Source organism: Anastrepha obliqua, chromosome 5 (assembly GCF_027943255.1).
Source record: "Anastrepha obliqua isolate idAnaObli1 chromosome 5, idAnaObli1_1.0, whole genome shotgun sequence".
NCBI lineage: Eukaryota > Metazoa > Arthropoda > Insecta > Diptera > Tephritidae > Anastrepha > Anastrepha obliqua.
In genome coordinates this window covers 127,151,851-127,171,460 of record NC_072896.1, presented here as the reverse complement: position 1 = coordinate 127,171,460, position 19,610 = coordinate 127,151,851, and the positions used below count along the sequence as shown (strand labels likewise).

The following is a 19,610-nucleotide window of genomic DNA, read 5'->3' as shown; positions in this document are numbered from 1 at the left end:
GCAGCAGTTGGACGTTTTTTTTCATTCAAGACGATACTGAGGCTATGGTTGGTAATATTGTGATTTGTGAGATTTAAACTAAACAAACTAATGAAATCGAAGAGCCGCATGTTAAATTGTGAAAGTGCAAATTAATACCTCCAAATTCAGTTTTTTGTGGCAAGACTGTGTGTGTGTGTGTGTAATTTCTTGTGTTTTGTAGTTTATATTGCTTTCACCTACTCGTCACAAATAAGTAGTTCTCTCCATTTTGTTTGTTAATCCATGGAGCCTGAAGACACAGCGAGTTTGGAAGGCACAAACTTGTATTCTATCATCCTTGGGTGGTATCGGTAAAAGAGCTGATTTGTTTTTTTTTTCATGCGGCTGTCAGTTCAAAACGAAAGAAGGTGAACTCATTCTTTGTTTTCTACTTTACTGTGACAATCAAAATTACAAAACGTCGTCCGCTTGGAAAAACTTTGAAAATATTGACCCCAATAAACAAACGAAAAAATCCAGTAAAGCTTGAACCGCCAATAACCAAAACGCGCAAATCGCATGATGTTATTTGGTGTTTTATTTATTTATTTTTTGTCAAATCAATAGAGAATTGTTCTTACTGAATACATAGTTCTTACTGACAGAAAGTCAAATTACAATAAACGGTTTAATTTGGAAGAAAAACATTGTTTAGATAAAAAAGTAAAATTCAATAGAATTAAATATGTGTTTGGTTTCATGAAGAGAGCGAACAATAGGAGCATCGCAGGCATAATTTGTTCTAAACCTATTCAAATGGAACGGATATTTGTTACGTAAAGATCTGGTGGGGACCGAAAAGTTAATCATTTCTGAAAGAGAGGAGCAGTCAATTTCAGCATTGATAGCATTAAACAAAAAAGGCAGCGACAAAATCGATCTTCTACTAGTTCTAGTTGTTTAACGTTTATTAGAAGTAAGCGGGATTTATATGGTAGGACAGGATCAGAGAAACTCAGGGCAGAGAGCGCGTACTTAACCCATCTTCTACCGGTAATAGATTCTGTGTAGATAATAGCGTGAAATTTTGTATGGTTGGTATTAAAGGACTCCTGATCATCTTTACAAATTTTCAGACCGATAAGTCTTCCGGATGCACCAGGACAGACTGTTGCGAAAACGCAACGCTGGTAATAGTTGGGTATTTTTTGAATTCTCTTTATTAATATAGTTGTATTTTGTTAAGTTTACAATGTAATAGTTTTGCAATATTTAAAAAACAACATTATTTTTTCTTATTTCCTAAATCTGTATGGTATTCATCAAAACATTTTGGATGTAATCTCAAATTACATTTTTTACATTCATAAACAGTTTGTGAGTGACACATAGCACATCTTTTACGTTTGTTGCCTGCAGGTTTCCATACGACATGATCACGAACATTTATGCGAGGTAAATGGACTGGTCTCTCTGCTTCTTCGATGAGAAGAAACTTCTTCACAATATAAAAGTAAAGATTCTGCAATTTCAGTTTTGAAAGAAATTTGAGACATGTGGCGAGTTCCTTCTGCCTTACAAATCAGGCAATGAATTTTCCATGCGTTAACAGTGGTACTATTGACTGAATTAGTCCATAACGGCCACCACCATTTTTTTCCACGAATACCAACGCGATAGTTAGCTACGGCATTATCATGTGTTGATTGTAGCCATGAATAAGTCCAGGTTGTTCAACAGATACTTTTTTCTTCTCGGCTTTGCACCAACGTTGTGAGACAGCTAGTGGGTCGACAGACTTGAAATTAGAAATGACTGTTACTTCTGCATTATCTTGCCAACGAGCAACAAATAATTTATTATTTATCTCGGAACAGTAGTCGTATTGGTGTTTTTTCAGTTTTTTTCCAGTGCTTAGCAATTTCTCTGCACCTCTAAGTTGATTTGATCTTACAGTTCCTGTTGTGTTTTTCACTCAACAAACAAAACAAATAGTATGAGGAAAAAAATTATCAAAATATATGGCATGGTTATATGCATTTCGCACGTTTTCTAACAATGATAGAACAACAGAAGCGCCTAAGCCTACATTCTTGTCATAAGGTACACTCGATCCTCTATATGGTGCTACTGCATATAAATAACCGCTGCCTGAACAAAGAGCCCAATACTTGAAACCAAATCGAATTGGTTTGTTACGAATAAACATTTTGCACGAATGTCGACCAAAATATGGTATCATTTGTTCATCAATTGACAGAAACGTTTCAAAAACTCCAAACTGCATGCACTTACGATTCATTGCATCAATAAGTGGACGAACTTTAGCAAATCTGTCTGTGGCATCAATGCCATAATTGTCCATTAGATGAAATATTCTTTTGATCAACTGGAAGTTATTACGTGATAAAGCTTGCTTTACTATAGGTATACCAAGTGTAATCCAATAATGTGTTTTGCCACCTGAAAGAAAAATTTTATGAGCCAAAAATTATCATAGGAATAAAATATTCAGACTCACTCATAGAATCAACAATATTGCTTTTTAAAGATTCCACACCTGATTCGTCGGGGGGTCCAAATTTAAAATCAATTCGTTTGGTTTTTTTCCAGTTTGGTGTACCGAAATCTTTTTCTGCTGTGTACCTAGTTGTTTTTGCAGAACAGGATGGTCCATCATCAGGTATTCCAACTAAGCATGACGGCGGCGACGCAAAATCTTCCACATCTGATTCATGTTCGACCTCCAACTCTCCACAAACATCCGTCATAGGTGGTACCTCTGTTATCATCTCATTATCGTCAATAAGTTCTTCGTCACTTACAGCATCAACATCTACTGGTGGAATATATACGACAGAAGTTATTTTTTTCGAAATAGGCTTAACAATTTTCATTCGTTTAGCTGAAACTACTTCGCCTTCATCCTCACTGCTCGAAGGAGGATTCTATTTCCCCAATGGTTAAAAAACGTCGACGATCCCGTACTCTTCAATAAAGAATTAAGTAAGGGAACAAAATTTTGAAATAAGAGCACATTAGTCTTACCAAAACGATAAAAGCTTTCAACGAAATATTATACTTCTAAATGTATTTTTACTTGCACAAATAAAAATAATAGTAAAGCGTTTTTCAATAGGTGCGCTTCAACTTTTTTCCGATAGGGAGGGCGAACGACGCAATATTTTTTATTTTTCGCTTGTCATTTGTAAACTTCATTAGTATACATTTCATCATGGAACGCTACACACTTGAGCAACGATTGCAAATCGTGCAAATTTTTTATGAAAATAATCGTTCTGTTGCTGCTACTTTAAGAGCATTACAGCCATTTTACGATGAAGCTCACTTTTGGCTCAATGGCTTTGTCAACACGCAAAATATGCATTACTGGGCAGAAAGCAATCCACACGTGATTCATGAGGCACCGTTGCATCCCGAAAAAATCACTGTTTGGTGCAGTTTACATGCGGGCGGCGTAATTGGCCCATATTTTTTCGTTGACGAGAACGATCGCCACGTTACTGTGAATGGAAATCGATACCGCGACATGATAAACGATTATTCTTGGCCGCAATTGAATGGTATGGACTTAGACGACATGTGGTTTCAACAGGACGGGGACACAAGCCACACAGCACACGCTACAATTGATTTGTGGAAGAGTAAGTTCGATGAGCGCATTATTTCCAGAAATGGACCAGTCGAATGGCCGCCGCGCTCGTGTGATTTGACACCTCAAGACTATTTTCTTTGGGGTTATGTGAAGTCATTGGTTTACAGTAACAAGCCCTCGACGATTTGTGAGCTCAGAGCCAATATTGAACGCGAAATTGCTGGAATTTCGGCCGATTTATGCAAAAGAGTGGTCGAAAATTGGGTTCAACGATTGGACTTCGTAAAACGTGCACGCGGTGGTCATGCAAAAGAAATCGAATTTCATACTTAAATGTATATGTTCAAACTCGATAATAAAAAAAAAATTAGTTAAAAAAGTCAAACCGTTTGTGTTTTATTCAAAAAAAAAGTTGAAGCGCTCTTACTGAAAAACGCTTTACTTATGGTACAAATTGCCATATGAAAATGACATAAACATCAATTTTCCCGCCAAAAATAATGTCATCAAAACGTTGAAGTCATATGAGTCGTTTCAACCAGCGTTGCGTTTTCGCAACACCTGTTTTTAAGAGTTTTTTTTGCAAGAAAACTTCAGCTGCATTAGCAGCTGGTATGATAATGTTATTATTTCATATCTTATTTTTAAGAAACTAGTAGAAAACGTAAAAAAAAAAATACCAGTCTAACGGTTAGACGCGATAGAAGTGAAACCTTCCGTAAAACAAACTGAGAGAGAATGAGATGAAGGCAGCATTAGGAGCGGGATAATTATAGGTTCATTATAATATTGCTATAAAGTTCATATTTTATTCATCCTCAATGTTTTCAATTTCAACAAATGATATGAGTGGCTTATGATAGCTTAAATATGATACAAATGCTTTGGTTTCGATGTTGTCAACATATCTTTGAAATACCGTGTCAATTGTTGTTTTTTTCTGTCGATATTCACGACACTCTTCTGCATTATTTTTCGGCATAATTGTGGTAAACATTTAAAAATGAAAATATTTACGAATATAAAAATACGGACGCAATACAGCACACGCGGTTGCTATTATGAGCGCCGTAGCGCGTATATTACACAAACGTACTAACATACACACAAACATTCGTAGGACGCTTGGTTTGAATTTTTTATACATATGTATGTATGTATGCTATACTATGGCCTAGCCTATGTACGTTTATACATATTTGTGTTCTGAACTTCCAGCAAAACAATGCTTATTAATATACACATATGCATCTACATACAACCGCACACACAGGCCACTCACTTTATTCCTGTAAATGCGTATGTCGTCCAAAGCTAAAATTCTATGCCTAGCGACTACAAGAACAAAATGCATTAATAGGCGCAGGCGTAGCGGCCATCATCCTAGTTGCCATAGCGCTGAACAGTCGCGGCGGCGCCGAACAGTTTCAACTATTGTACTGTGCAACAAAAACTCATCATCAAAAAATTGATTTATAAATTCGAGCTCATAGTTCTAAGAGCAAGTACTTTCATTCATAAAACGAGCCGCCCATATGCTAATTTTCTCCACAATTCGAAAATAGTCAATATTGGAATATTTCGCGTAGAATTATTTGCCAATATTCAATTTTTGTCAAGTCGAGTGCCCGCGGCTCCGTAAATATGTTTGCACCCATATATGTATGTAGATATACATATGTTTCTAAATGCTCGACAACCGCAGCTGCCTGTTCAAGGTTACTGTACATTAAGCCGGGTCGATTTGTGGGAAGGCAAAAAAATCGCCCATTGCTCTGTGAAAATCATATTCTAGGGATCAGAATAAGAAATTTTGCCGAAGGAACCATACCTCTAAAACGATTTCTGATGTCCCCCAATATGGGTCGAACTTTTTAGTTTCTTTTCTATAACTCACATTCATTCATTTACATATGTTCTGACTAAATAAATTTCTTAAGAGAAAAAATAGATAATATTATAAATAAATAAAAATAAAGAAAAAACATAACCATTTAGCTGATTTTTTCATGTAAAGGCCAAAAATGGTGATATTTTGAAATTGGGGGACATCAGAATTCGTTTTAGAGGTATGGTTCCTTCGGCAAAGTTTCTTATTTTGATCCCTAGAATACGATTTTCATAGAGCAATGAGCGGTTTTTAAATCGACCCGCCCTACTGTACATGCAATGCTGTGCCTATGAATTTGCGCTGTGGCTATGAATGCGCGCTGGATTTCTTGAGAAATTTTACCGTATGTTTTGCTGTGGCGAGGCACATATGTACATACACACAACATATATACATATATCCGCATATATATATTACATACATATATAAATTCACAAATTTAAATTTGCTTATGCCATCCTTCTGTGTGCCTGGTAATGAAGCATTTTCTATACATACATACATATATATACGTATATCTTTTTTCTTCTTCTTTTTGGTGTCGCTTTTTCGTTTCACTTTTTCTCAAATCACTCCCAACGATTCTAAAGAAGTTTTCACTTCAAAAAACTATTTTTAGATCTCAAACAGTTTTATGAAAAAGTTATTATTTTGCACACTTTTTTCTACACTTGACCTGATTTGGAGCAAATCCGCACACAAAAAATCTTAGATTATAAAGTCAAAAGTCCAAATTACAAATAAAATATAACATTTTAGCGCCAAAACCAACGCCAACAACACACGCCACATTCCAATGTAGAACGAACAAATGCTGTAAATAGTAACTCATTTAAGAATATACGTGACTTGAAAGCTAGAGCTATTCCTTCTTATAAAGCCAAGAATGGAGTACGCTTTAGATGGAATAAAGTCTATATGATGAGGAAATGTAAAACGTGCATCAAAAACAACCCCTAGAGATCTTTAATTCCTTCAACAGATTGAAGTACATCATCGCCGGTGTTATAACAAATACGAATGATGTCAGTTATTTTGGAAAAAGTGAGTTTGAAACAGAAGTCCACGTAAAAATCCCCTCAATGAAAACACGAACAAAGCCTCGGATGAGAACTTCTTATACTGATGACGACCCCTGCAAACGAACTAAGGACTATAATTTGAAGGCATGCACCTGGAATGTCCGGTTCCTTAATGAGGAAGGTGCCTCTGCCCGACTGGTTGATGTCCTAATAAGAGTAAAGGCAGACATCACTGCGATGGACGGGGCAAGGCAAGAAATACATAGGACCTTGCGGTGTCGACCAAAGCTGCCCTGTAAAGGAGCGCAAATTCGGTGTTGGTTTACACCAGCCGTAGAAAATAATAACGGCCACTTTCTGTGTTCAGCTGATTGTAGAAAATAATACTAAAAAATAATAAACTATATAAGGTTTGAATGCACTTTTTCTTAATCTAAATTATACCTTCTTTCAAACATATATATATTCCATGGCCTGTATTTATAAGCCAGAGGCTTACGATGGGTTTCAATTATTTACATACATATGTATGTGAGAAAAAATTGTAGGAGTATGAGTGAATAGTGATTAGCGCAAATGTAGGTAAAATTGGAACATTGCTAGCATTCAATTCCATGGAGCAATTAAAAGGAATCATAACAAATCGATATGCATAGCCTTGATCAATGCTCGCCACAGCAACAATCGTCTATTCATCGGCAGCTGCTCGATAGCAGAAATGCTTTGTCACTGCGTCATATTCTACATGAAGCGTTACTCAAATTTCCAAACGTATTCATAATTTTACAAAAAAACAAAATGAATTTCCTCATTTTTTTATTCTCAAATCCTTAAACGTGCATATGTATGTACAAATGCAATGTTAAATGGTTAAATGGTTTTGTGTGTGTCATGTCAGGAGGGAAGGACTTTGATGTAAAATCGTGACATGCGTTTTTTAACAAAAATCTCTATAACTTCCGGTATGATTGATTAATCGCGCAAATAATTGATTTCATACCCAACACATACGAATGAACAAAACTGTGTGTATGTATGTGTGACTGTTTGAGTGCATTTTTAAGCTGATCTAGTAAATTATTTTAAGGTATTTGTATTCATGCGGTCGCCGGCAAATACGCGCCTTTATGATTTGGCTTTGGTTTTGTTTTTATTTGTATTCTGTTTTGGTTGTGTGATTTTTAAGCGTATTTTAGAAATTAGGGTTAGCAAATAGGGTTAACGGCAACTGCAGTAATTAACAAGTTATGATTGATGTCAACTAAAACCAAACCGCGGAGTTTTTCTAGACAGACACACACAGGCAAAAGATTAAATTAAAAGACAAATGAAATCCTTTTAAAGCGCGGGTCGAACTACGCGCCTTTGTGTTTTTTCGCTTTTTGTTTTTTTTTTTCGGACACAGCGTGGATGAATTTCTCGTAGCAAATAACAAATACAAGTTTTCGTATATCTGCAATACGTATATGGAGGTATATGTACAGCTGTATGTATAAAATGCGTAAAAGGTCGCTGAACAATACTTAAAAATTAGCAACTAAGTTTTGATACATTTTTAATTTATGGCCGATTATTGACTATAAAGTTACATCTACACGAACCCACAACCATTTTTCCATCACATCCGTTCATAGACTTTGTGGTCAATTATCAAAAAAAAAGTATCTCTCGGGTCACATTAGGTTTATCAGTGTCCTGATTTGGTATTGTTTCATTTTTAGTATAGCAACACAGATAATTTTATTTTCATTTTTTGTAAAACGTATTTTTTTAGTTCGGAAGCTTCTGATGCAAACTACCCCTTAAAAACTAAAATGTGGCTTCGCATGGATTTGCTGCTAAAAACTAATTCTATGATTGCACCAACGATTGTTTCAAATTTAAAATGAGGGGTACACATTTGATTGGTCTGTGTGCAGGCGCTACAAAAAATCATCCCTTCTCACCCATTACCACTTCAGACGAAAGGTTGTAGAAGGGGGTTTCGTATACATACACACATTCGCATGTGTAAATAATGCTCATGCCTTTGTATTGCCGTCCTGCTTTCAAAACGCATTGCTTTAAATTAGGACATTTCATTAACATCTTCGTTTGGGTTTTGTCGCATCGAGTGCGAAATGTCCTCGGGGGGTTTCAATTGCAGTCACTTACGTCCACACTGGGTGCATTAAGTCTGCGAAATCATTTTCAATCTTTGTGCCTTTGAAGGCGTTACGGGGAGAGTAGTAGCTGTGGAAAAGGGGTGCAACTCATGCGAATATTGCTACCTTTGTAGTTATTGACAAAATGAAAGTTAAAGAAGTATTTCGTTTTTTTATTTCTGTTTCGCAATTGTAAAAGACAAAGTTGTTTTGGTACAGCATTTCATTTTCATTTTTTCTCATACAAACACAAAATCTTATTGACTGCATCAACATTTCGCTTTAACCAAAAATCAGTTCATTATTTTCAATACAGGGGGATTCAAGAAGTTCGAAGTGCGCAAAATTTATTTTGTAATTTTTTTTCCTTGCTCACTTCGCTCGGGAGCATAGGGCCTCGATCAGACGTATACCGTTCTTACACAATAAATTTTTGTTATATTTCTATATTAACACAATAAACTTTCGTCAAATAAAAAGTAAAAATATTCACACCTTCTTTTTGTTTTTGTTTGATGTAGCGTATTGATAACGGTAACCATATCTAACTGCACAAAAAGTGATCAAATAATTGGCGCATTCTTTTGTGTTCGACCTGCAAAAAAAACACCCGAAACATTTACTTACAGTCGCTCCATTTCGTTTAGTTCTATTTGTTTATGCAGCAGGTGGACGTTTTTTTTTCATTCAAGACGATACTGAGGCTATGGTTGGTAATATTGTGATTTGTGAGATTTAAACTAAACAAACTAATGAAAACGAAGAGCCGCATGTTAAATTGTGAAAGTGCAAATTAATACCTCCAAATTCAGTTTTTTGTGGCAAGACTGTGTGTGTGTGTGTGTAATTTCTTGTGTTTTGTAGTTTATATTGCTTTCACCTACTCGTCACAAATAAGTAATTCTCTCCATTTTGTTTGTTAATCCATGGAGCCTGAAGACACAGCGAGTTTGGAAGGCACAAACTTGTATTCTATCATCCTTGGGTGGTATCGGTAAAAGAGCTGATTTGTTTTTTTTTTCATGCGGCTGTCAGTTCAAAACGAAAGAAGGTGAACTCATTCTTTGTTTTCTACTTTACTGTGACAATCAAAATTACAAAACGTCGTCCGCTTGGAAAAACTTTGAAAATATTGACCCCAATAAACAAACGAAAAAAACCAGTAAAGCTTGAACCGCCAATAACCAAAACGCGCAAATCGCATGATATTATTTGGTATTTTATTTATTTATTTTTTGTCAAATCAATAGAGAATTGTTCTTACTGAATACATAGTTCTTACTGACAGAAAGTCAAATTACAATAACAACGGTTTAATTTGGAAGAAAAACATTGTTTAGATAAAAAAGTAAAATTCAATAGAATTGCATATTTCATTGGTTTCATGAAGAGAGCGAACAATAGGAGCATCGCAGGCATAATTTGTTCTAAACCTATTCAAATGGAATGGATATTTGTTACGTAAAGATCTGGTGGGGACCGAAAAGTTAATAATTTCTGAAAGAGAGGAGCAGTTCAATTCCCCGTTCTGGGCTGTTGTTTTTGCGCCATCTCATGTGGTGTCGGCATCTGCAAACTCGCGCAACATCGACCTTCTCCAAATATTCTTATGCCGAGCGCCTCTGTGTGAAGGTGTTAGAGACCAGCCATTTTTCACTTCCGTACGAAAGTACTCACTTCACACTTAAGCTGAATATTCGCTGTTTAGAACGCCTAGAGATTTGCGAACTCGCCAATTCGCCCGAGTGTTACCTTTGCTTTTTTTTTAGCCTGCAATTTACATCTTCATTTGCTCTGCCCCTGCCCTGATAGTGTAGCCGAGGTAGCAGAAGTTTTTTCACAAATTCCCCTGGACATCCGTCAACTATTAAATGTCTTACTTTATTGTGGTTCACTCGCATAGCTTTGGTCTGATGTTGAGATGTTGACCTCCAGTCCGACAGTGCGTGCCAGCGAGACTAGTCTGTCCACCCTCGCTTGCATGTCAGTGAGTTTGTGAGAGAGAAGGCAGATGCCATCGGTGTAGTCCAGGTCCTTATGTATGACACACAAATCCATTAAATGCCCACCAGTAGTTCGAGTTGTATATCACTTATAACGCACATGATTTCATTCTTCAGAAATCGTCTCTGGCTTATTGGCATAGGCCACACTTCTCATGTAGCTTCAAAGGAAGAGGCTGCAGAGAGAGACGTGTATCAAATCGCAAGATTTCGGCGGACATTTGATCTCAACCTTTCGTGACGCTCTATGCTCCAAATAAGAGTAATGAGATAATGCACCCTGGGAGCCTAAGGCCATTATTTTATGCTAGTCGCACCGTCCTGTTGGAACCACATATTGCCAAGTCCATTTCACCTAATTCAGGGCATACGAAATTTGTTATCATGTCCCGATGACGTTCCACGTTCATGGTATATACCGTTACTGGTATAAATGGTATATATATTTCGAAGAAATACGGACCGATGACTTCGCCAGCTCAAAAGCCACACCAAACAGTGACTCATGGGTGCGTAGCTCTCCTTTAAGCGTTGTTCAACCGAGTATCGTTTCATGACTAAGTTTGCTAAGTATGACTAAGTAAGTTTGTAGTACCAGTTGTCTGAAAAAAAAATTAACTTATCACAAATTACTGCTATCAAAGATCGGCATTACCCTTGAATCACCCTATATAATCAACTTTGTTTCGTACACCTCACGCAGCGGAAACTGTGACTTTGCTTCGATTTTAAAGACAACAAAAGGAAATCAAAGTCTCTAGAATTTCTGTATGGCAGAAATAATCAAACTCAGCATGAAATGATAACCATTGCACGGTGCATTCGGAGTGGTGTTCTAGCCGATCCACGCTCCAGGTGTCATTTTTGGTACTTCGCAGACACTGAGTGCAACTCGCAAATGAACGCAAAATGCAGATGTCCTGGGTTGGAACTGCAGTTGCGACACTACACACAAAGCAGAAAAGGCAGAAATATTTACATACGTGCGAGTATATACTTCTATATAAATGTATGAAACGATCTACAACAGCCGAGCGATTTATAGGCACATACATTTGTCGCTGAAGTATTTATTTTAGTTACCGATTTGTATGACGTCCTTTATTGCAACTTTCTGTTGAACAAACTAACTTCATTTTGAGTTTGGCTTATACTAAATTATGTAAACGATACGTAGAAAAGAGCTTTTGTTGTTGTGCCCTGATTGTATTTTTTCTTGAATAGATTTGAAGAAGATGAGAACGCCCCATATTTTAAATAAGGAGCCATTAAAAATTAACGTCTTGAAGTATTGAATAATTCCTAGACGATAACTTTTCTTACGTAATCTTTGACCTTTGTCAAGCAGACATATGTACCATTACAAAAAGTGAATTTTCAAGGACAAGTTGCTGCCCAGATCATGACATAATGGTAACATATTTTCGATAAGTCAGCATAAATACCATTCCTACTCCTCTCATTTCCCAGTTTTTTGCGACAGGCGAAAATTTTCCTAGACTTTTTTTCTTTACCTTCTAAAAGAGAGCCAAAGTTATCATCTTTAAAGAAATTTCTTAATTGAGAATCGACGAATACAGTTTGCTTAATCTTAGCTTCACTTAACCTTGAAAATTGCTGGCGAATATATCGAGAATCAGCGAAATGCACGAAGATTGCTTTAATGAAATTTTCCATTAGCCCCAGTTTTATATGCAACGGACTTTCTTTGGAACAACTAAAGTGTCATACTTGACATTTCTTTGATCGGGGTGAAATGATTGACGATTAGGCAAAACCTTTATTTTGTAATGCTCTTTTCTATCACGGCTATCCCATTCGCAAATAAAGCAACAAAATTTCTAACAGCCTAATTACAAACCTAGCAGAAGAGATACGACTTTCAAATCTCCACACATTTGCCATTGGGGCTCGTCATACTTAATCTGTAGCAGCAGAATTCCGTATTTCTACGAAGGCAAAATATAGAATTCCTGTTATTTAAAAAAAACGACTTTTAAGCTTAACGTAGAGTAATCTATGAAAAGTCTCCGTTCGTTCTGTTTACAGGTAATGACTTTGCAGAAAACTAAACGTTCAACCATTTCAATATATCGTGTCAACTCCTGTTGTCTGGTGCGTAAAATTGTTTTATTCACATCATTTTTTCTGAGTTCTGCTTTATACTTTGGCAAGTCTAAGTCCCTTACGAGATCATTTAGCTCAGCTCGCGTTATCCTATGCGGCTGCGATGCTGTACTAAGCACTTCGTATTCTCACTTTGAAGAAATTACTTCGGCATCAATAATTATGATTTTATCTTCGTTGTCGTCAATATTGGGATGTTTCGGAGTCGGGTGAAGATTGCAGTGTGACAGAGAACGCGAAGTCGATGGTATTGGCTTTTTTGAATATATGTGTTGTCAGGCAGAAACGATAATCAATTACATGATTTTTTTATTCTCTCCACTGCATTGGACCTGCGGGACGAAATGATGCTTTTTGCCATTTACCCAATTTCCCAAACCTGTAGCACAAGATTAAAGCAGAAATGAGGAAGCCAGCTTTTATCTTGATGTCCTCCTTGAAGTAGTAAGGATAGGTTTTTTTATTATATGCGAAAAAGAGCTCCTTTGTTTACTAAATAACACCCCGCCACAAATGTAACAGAAATTTTTGGGATTATTTACACAATTTTGAGACATTTTCCTATAAAATATAACTATTTTTAATAATTTCATAACTTTACTCTATCATCATTTCTGAAATTCAAAACAAAGCACTAAAACACAATATTTTTATCATTTTATGACAACTAACCAAGCTAATATCTTTACTATAGGGTTTTCCAATAAGAGGTGTTATTTTGATATTCAAAGAAAAATTCTAATATATTTTTTAATATAAATGATCGGATGTGTATTTCATTATAAAACGAGAAAAGTATGCTGTTAATAGTGGAAAATAACATCAGGCAAATGACCACCACGACCACGCTTACAGGACAATATCCTTTTCATGAAATTTTCCATAACGGAATTGCAAAGTGGCTGCCCTTTTCCTCGATAGCCTTGAATCGACCCTGGGATGTTGGCGTATACCTTTTCTTTCACGTGGCCGCAAAAAAAAAATGTCGCAAGGTGTTAAATCACAAGATCTCGGTAGCCAATTGTGATCACCTCTTCGAGAGATCAATAGTTTCGTTGCTTGTGTGGCACGTAGCGCTGTCTTGTTGAAAATAAACGTTATCCAGATCAATACCATCCAATTTCGGCCATAAAAATCGTTAATCGTCTCTCGATAGCGCAATTCATTCACCAATAACACCTGTTATTGTTCAATGCGGGTAGACTCGTTAAATTCGGAAAATATCGGACTTCTTGCAAAATTAAATAGAAAGTAATTAAAAATATTTAAGATACCGAGTTTAACAAAGTGCGCCATTGGTTTCTTTCTCGTGCTAACCGGCGTCAGTTGGGCACTCCAAATGAAGGCAAATCCTTCCCCGCCTGATTTTTCCAACGCAGGAGAGGCCTTCCCCTTCCTCTGCTACCTCAGCCTTACCGAAAAGATTATTGTTAAGGAAATTAAAAAGTAATTTTTCTAATGCAATATCATGGAATTTACACATGAAAGTCATGTAAACTATACAGTAAGTACATGATCAATAAGACCAGGGAGTTTAAGCATAACAAGGCTCAGAGCTCCCTTGCAGAAATATTTTTGGTTACCATAACATTGTAAATATGTGTGTAACCGGGTATATAGGTATTTAAAAATAATTTAATTTGCTTCACGTACACACAAACTACGAACAGCAACAGACACTCACACAACTCACTGGTAGTAAATGGAAACTTGTTGAAAATTGAAATTCTACCGCATCAAATCGCCAAAGCTTGCGAACAGATCAACCGGCCACCAACCAAAATACAACCAGCGAATGTGCAGCCACAAATACCGATAGCCGAAGCCATCATACCCACACATAAATTGCCAATTATTATACATGAGCGAATTTTCTAAATGCCTTAAAATTAGCCAGCATAAGTCAACCCACACAAGGAATAAATTATTTTCTATTCTTTTTTCCCATTTGGTGTCTGCTATGTTTGGTGCTGCATGTCCACATGAGTATGAAAATATAAAAAACGACCCCTGAAAAGCGTTCACAGTTATCAAAAATCCCACTACACAAACCATTCAAGAACCAGTGGGCTGTGTGGCAGGGCAAGCAAGCGCCACGAGTGCGGCATGCAGGCAGGCAATAGATGGCAAGCACTCATTCGAAAGTTTGAATAAAATTTGCCTCCTCGAAAAATTATTGAAAATTGATGAAAGACACGAACCTTTTTGCGTTGGTCCATTGAGCCAGTGTTAAACATCTTTCCAATATTCAATTTGTGCTATGGTCAAATTGAATTATGCTCCACTTGAAGTTCACAGATAAGGCACAAGTATGTGTGTAAAAGTGTATTTGAGGCTGTGCCCGTTTGCATTGTGGTTTTGGCTGGTGAAGGGGTTGAGTTCAGTTGAGCATTTGTTGAAAGAAATGAGTAACAGTAGCTTCATTGAGTCGGAAAATTGAAAACCAAAATATTTATTTCTTCACATAACTGACTTCTTGTAACTTTCATTCATCCGCTCTTTCTTTGCAGGGGACACTGAAGGCCGCGAAGATGCAGAGTATGGGGAGCAATTGAAGCGATGTGTGCCACCAACGAAGAGCTTGAATAAAAAGCGTCGCCTTGAAGTGGACGCAGAGGTCGATGAAGTACTCAACCTAGCACGTCAATCACCAAAGAAGCCAGCGCGCTCACCACGTCGTTCGGTAACTCCAGATATCAGTAACGCGAGGAGCTCCGAAGACCCGCGTCAGCAGTTGTCAGAGAGTGCCTCCAACATTTTTGCTGCACTCCAGAGCCCGCTGGCACCGCTACTGCTTCAAAATCATCTGGGCATAGCTTCATCAAACCTCGGCACCAATGAGATGCAACAAGCTTTCCAGTTACAGCTACAAAGTTACGTGGAAATGATGCGGCAAGTAACACCTGATAACTTTCAAAGTCCTACGGCGACACATTTTCTACTGCAAAACTCACTGCAAGCGATGGCCCAATTTCAAGCACTGCAACAACTGAAGCAGCATCAACAATTGCAACAAGAACTGCAGCAGCGTTTCGATGGCGATGAGCACCAAACGACGGGACAACTCAAACCTCAGAGCTTGCCTGCGAGAGATTCCAAGTGCTTCTCCACGCCGTTGGCTTCATCGCCATTACGTAGTCCTTCGCTGAGTCCAGTTAGTCGGCATCACTCAAAATCTTACAACCTGACACACGATGAACAAGAAAGCGGTGCCGCAAACTCAACACAACAAACAACACCACCTAACTCGGCTGTGGGACTACAAATGAGCAGTGCCATCTTAACGCCAAACACACCCGGTATGTCTTCCATATTCCCCAATGCGTTACCTGGCGCCGCAATGAGTTTCAGCAGCACGCCGCAGAATTGCAAATCGGTGGGTGCGAATGCAATGCCTGCAGCAGCGCGCACTCTCGATCAATCGCCGGAAGAGACTACAGATTTGGAAGAACTGGAGCAGTTTGCCAAAACCTTTAAGCAACGTCGCATAAAACTAGGATTCACACAAGGCGATGTCGGTCTGGCAATGGGGAAATTGTATGGCAATGATTTCTCACAAACCACCATCTCACGATTTGAAGCACTCAATCTCAGCTTCAAAAATATGTGCAAATTAAAGCCACTGCTGCAAAAATGGTTGGAGGACGCTGACAATACGATCTCAAAGACGGGCGGAGTTTTCTCACTCAACTCCATGACGACAACACTCAGCACACCGGAAAATATAATCGGTCGTCGTCGAAAGAAGCGCACCTCGATAGAGACCAACGTGCGCAGCACGCTCGAAAAGGCATTCATGGTCAACTGCAAACCCACTTCAGAGGATATAAACAATTTGGCAGAGAAGCTGAATATGGACAAAGAAGTGGTGCGCGTTTGGTTTTGCAATCGGCGACAAAAGGAAAAACGCATCAATCCCGCCCTCGACCTGGACAGCCCCACGGGCACACCACTCAGCAGCCACATATTTGGTTTCCCAGCACAAGCACTCAGCATGTCGAATAGCCATGAAGCCTCCTCGATGTGCGGCAGTTCGATGAGCTCCCTATCGCCGCATTGCGGCAGCAAGCAAGAATGATCCTGTGGCTACAGAGATATGACGCGAAAAATGTTGTATCGAGATATGCAAGCAGCCAATCTGCCGTGTCTGCTATACCAGGCGCCGCTAGAGTACGCCGGCCGTGCACAAACGTTCCACGAAAGTCGACGCGACCTGTCAAGGATCTGGCACTTTTGCGAGGAGCCGACTTGCAAAAAAATGTCCACGTTCGAAACGTATTCGCACTGCACGAAGCTGATCTGAACATACTTAAAAAGACGTACTTAAGCTACACACACACACATATGTACATACATATATAGTATATTTTATAGTTGGAATTAGGTATTGTATGAGTAGGTACTTGTAGCATTTAAATAATTTACAAACAACAAAAAACGAAAACAAAAACACTATCTCATGACCATATCAACACAGACAACATACAGAGCCATAATTTAATTATAATTAATTATTTAAACAATAAAAAATTCCAAATGTGTATTTTAAATGTTTATACAATATATAGATAACATACATACATATAAACATGTGCACGTATGTGTGTGCCCATATGTGCAGCTGTATCCAAAAACAATGCACACACATACATACATACATGCACACACAGATAGATATAAATAGCAATAAATACTTGCTGTAAGTAGTTGGTAATAGTTTTTTTCTCATTTCATTTTAGAATGAATTAGCCGAATATGTGGACGAATTGAAAATGTTTTAAGTTTACGTGTAACGAAAATTACGCATTCAAGGTTCCTATATTTATGTACAATTACGTTTCATACATACGAATGGGCTAGTATAGATGTATGTATGTATTTATTCATGTGCATTGCAGCTACAATAAACCCCTCTAACACATGCACTCCACCTTGATGAAAAAGTTCCCGGAATAATTTCAGAAAATGTCACATGCAAGTTTATGCCTCAAAAGTGATATTATCGCCTTCGAAGTACTCCCCATCAGCAGCAACGCACTTATGTCAGCGCGTGATCCCGCGCTCGAAACATTTCTGGAACTTCTGGAACTCTATTTTCGGTATGGCCATCAGAGCCGTCTCTGACTTTTTCAATACTTCTTTTCGGCTTTTAAGGTGTCTAGTTACGTTCCTCGTAGTGGTGTTTGAAAACAGAAAAAATCACAGGGAGCCACAACAGATGAATTCGATGACTGTTGGATGGTATTCAATGCGTTCTTTGTCAAAAATTCTGGGATAATGATGCTACTTTGCGACGATGCGTTATCACAATGCCACATCCACGAACTGTTTTCCCACAAAAACCCTTTATTTTTTGGACGAATAGCTGAATTGCTTGACGTTAACTGTCTGACCTTCTGCCAAAAATTCGTGGTATGCAACGCCTTTTATAATTCCTAATCGTGGTCGACGTGGTTTTTTAGTCTTGGTTCATTCGGAGCTGTCCACTCACTCGTGTCTTGGTTGCGTGTTGTACTCATAAACCCACGTCGTGTCCCCGTAATGATGCGCTTGATAAATGTTGGGTTGAATTCAGCCTTGCAAATCATGTCTTTTGCTCCCTTTTTTGCATAAAATTCAAATAATTGCAACCACAAATAATTAATTACATTGTCCTGAACGGATCCATAAGTAATGTTTATGTCCTATTGCAGATCTTTAATGGTTAATGTGCGGTTATTATTCAACTTTTCTTTCATTTTATTATTGCTTTCATCTGCTTTCGATGTGGATGCCCTGCCACTACGTTCGTCACTGCCCATGCTCTCGATCTCTTCTGAAACATTCATACCACTCGTAAACGATTGCCTTCTTTGGAGTATCATTTCCGAAACAGTTTTCCAACTTGTAATTTCTAAAGATTTTGTACCATTGAACCCATTTTTAACGCAAAATCTAATACAAATTTGTTTAAATCCATTTTCAAAATTGCAAAAAAATCGAAATGGCTATCAAATTTTGGTAGGAATGTTAATCACAGATTTGGCAACCTAACAAAAAAAAACCAGAACAAATACAGAATCAAATCAGCCTCACCTGGCGATTGTTCCGAGAACTTTTTGATCAAGATGGAATTTTGTATTTATTTAATTCGCTTGAGTTATTCATTTCTTACATTTAAAGAATTTTTGGAATTTTCTGCTTATGCGCACAAAATGCCATTTATTTTAGGGCAAAATGTTAGCAATAGTAAAACGATTTTAAATTGAACGGTTCGCCCCAAAAATATCCTCCCATGTGAAATTCAAAAATTGATTGACAAATTCAAAATAAAACGTCTAGCTGGGTAAAATTATTCATTTTCCACGCCATTAAAATGCAACCACGTGGCTGTTCATACTATAATTCTGTTTTTAAATTTCTGATTTGAGTTCTATGACTGAACATGTTCTGCACGAATTAGTTCACCGTCCCGTATTCTACCGTGCCACACATATTTTCTGCCAGATTTTTGTCTTCATACGTACTCCTCTTCAAAATTTGCGTGCATCAGTTGAAACTCTGTAAATCAAACCGTTTCTCAATTGAGAAAGTATTTGAGTTGTTTGCAAGAAGTCAATATCCTTTTCCTTCTTTTAATAACTCGAATAACTTTTTGGTTCGAGTTATAAAGTTTCGATTGTATTTCTGAATAGCGGCGTAGAGCTGCAACAATTTGTTATTTTTTTTGTATTTTTTATCCCAAAATTATGCAATTTCAAGCCTTTGCTTTTACAATTTTTTTTTATACAGTCCTGATTAAAATACCAAAATTATTAAAAATTGTAATTATCCTTCGACAATTACTTCCGATGTATCTTTAATTTA

General features: G+C 37.5%; 1 protein-coding gene across 1 annotated transcript in view; it reads left to right on the top strand.

Annotated features, from left to right (window-relative positions):
• Positions 1-18,705, top strand: part of LOC129248981 (uncharacterized) — a 99,525-nt gene extending 80,820 nt beyond the window's left edge. Inside the window, exon 4 of the mRNA XM_054888583.1 lies at positions 15,275-18,705. Within this exon, the coding sequence (XP_054744558.1) occupies positions 15,275-16,842 (1,568 nt within the window). The 3' untranslated portion in view covers positions 16,843-18,705. The remainder of the gene's footprint in view (positions 1-15,274) is intronic.
• Positions 18,706-19,610: the final 905 nt, after the last annotated feature.